At 44.9% G+C, this 955-nt stretch overlaps 1 protein-coding gene across 1 annotated transcript in view; it reads right to left on the bottom strand.

Annotated features, from left to right (window-relative positions):
* The window catches only part of LOC109925328 (Z-DNA-binding protein 1-like), a 7,854-nt gene that overhangs the window by 4,810 nt on the left and 2,089 nt on the right, over positions 1 to 955 (bottom strand). The window contains exon 4 of the mRNA XM_048621087.1: positions 888 to 953. Coding sequence (XP_048477044.1) covers positions 888 to 953 — 66 coding nt within the window. The remainder of the gene's footprint in view (positions 1 to 887; positions 954 to 955) is intronic.

The following is a 955-nucleotide window of genomic DNA, read 5'->3' as shown; positions in this document are numbered from 1 at the left end:
ACTTATCTCTGACTCCAGCATCAGCAGTTCTTACTATCCCTTCGGATCAGTACGGTTGCAATTTGCTATAGACCCATGGGTGCGGCGCACTCACAGACACCCAGTAGCCCACAGACAAGGGTCACCTCTCTTTCAGAGGGAAAAGACAGAAAACAAACCCAGAGCCTCTGAAAGAACCTAGGTTTAGCTGAACAACCACGGGATGGAAATCAACAGTGTCACGCGATCATGGGCATAATCTAAAGAACAGTGAGGCATAACTACCCTCCCTCGTGGCGATGAGTTTCAAATCTCCAGATTCTGCTGTTCCTGCCCACATTTTCCTCTCAAGGCCTGTGTAAACTATCTGTTTGCCGTCTGTCCCATTTCTGAATTGTCTGGGTTTGAGGGGTGTTTGGCTTAAGCTGTTTCAAGTTAAATTGGTGGCTTCTTTCGCTATTTGTCAAGTGATAATTCTGTTTACAATAAAGAGGTATATTTTCCATTTATGGTGAAACTGGCGTGAATTATCTTGACTGTGAATCGCAGCAAGAGAGGTAAATTAATATCCAGGCGTTTTTAATTTTTTTAATCCGGCATTGAGAGGCTCAATTGTCACTGCAACCTTCTGATCTATGTTAACGTGAGAGGAACCAGGGTTGAATCCTATCACAGAATTTTACAAAAAGGTTATTCTCAATAATGCTGCTCCCATACTGTTTAATCCAGTCTCATTTGATCTATCAAGCTGCTGGGTGATCAATTTAACTCTGCCCACACTGCGCTATTTAAGCCCACTGGAGTGGAATTGCATGACATCATCACAAGGTGACTCCAGGGTCTCAAAACCCTGGCACAGCCAAGGACAGATGTTGAAACGAGAAAGGCTGGACCGGTAGCAGACTTACTGAGTTCACTTCCATTGTAGCTCACAACAGGCCCAGCCACGGTTTTCACTGGCACCAGCGAGGTACCT

This window comes from Rhincodon typus, unplaced genomic scaffold, assembly GCF_021869965.1.
Source record: "Rhincodon typus isolate 14 unplaced genomic scaffold, sRhiTyp1.1 hic_rhity00000051, whole genome shotgun sequence".
Classification (NCBI taxonomy): domain Eukaryota; kingdom Metazoa; phylum Chordata; class Chondrichthyes; order Orectolobiformes; family Rhincodontidae; genus Rhincodon; species Rhincodon typus.
The sequence above is the reverse complement of the archived record's forward strand: the minus strand, read 5'-3'. Positions and strand labels throughout refer to the sequence as shown.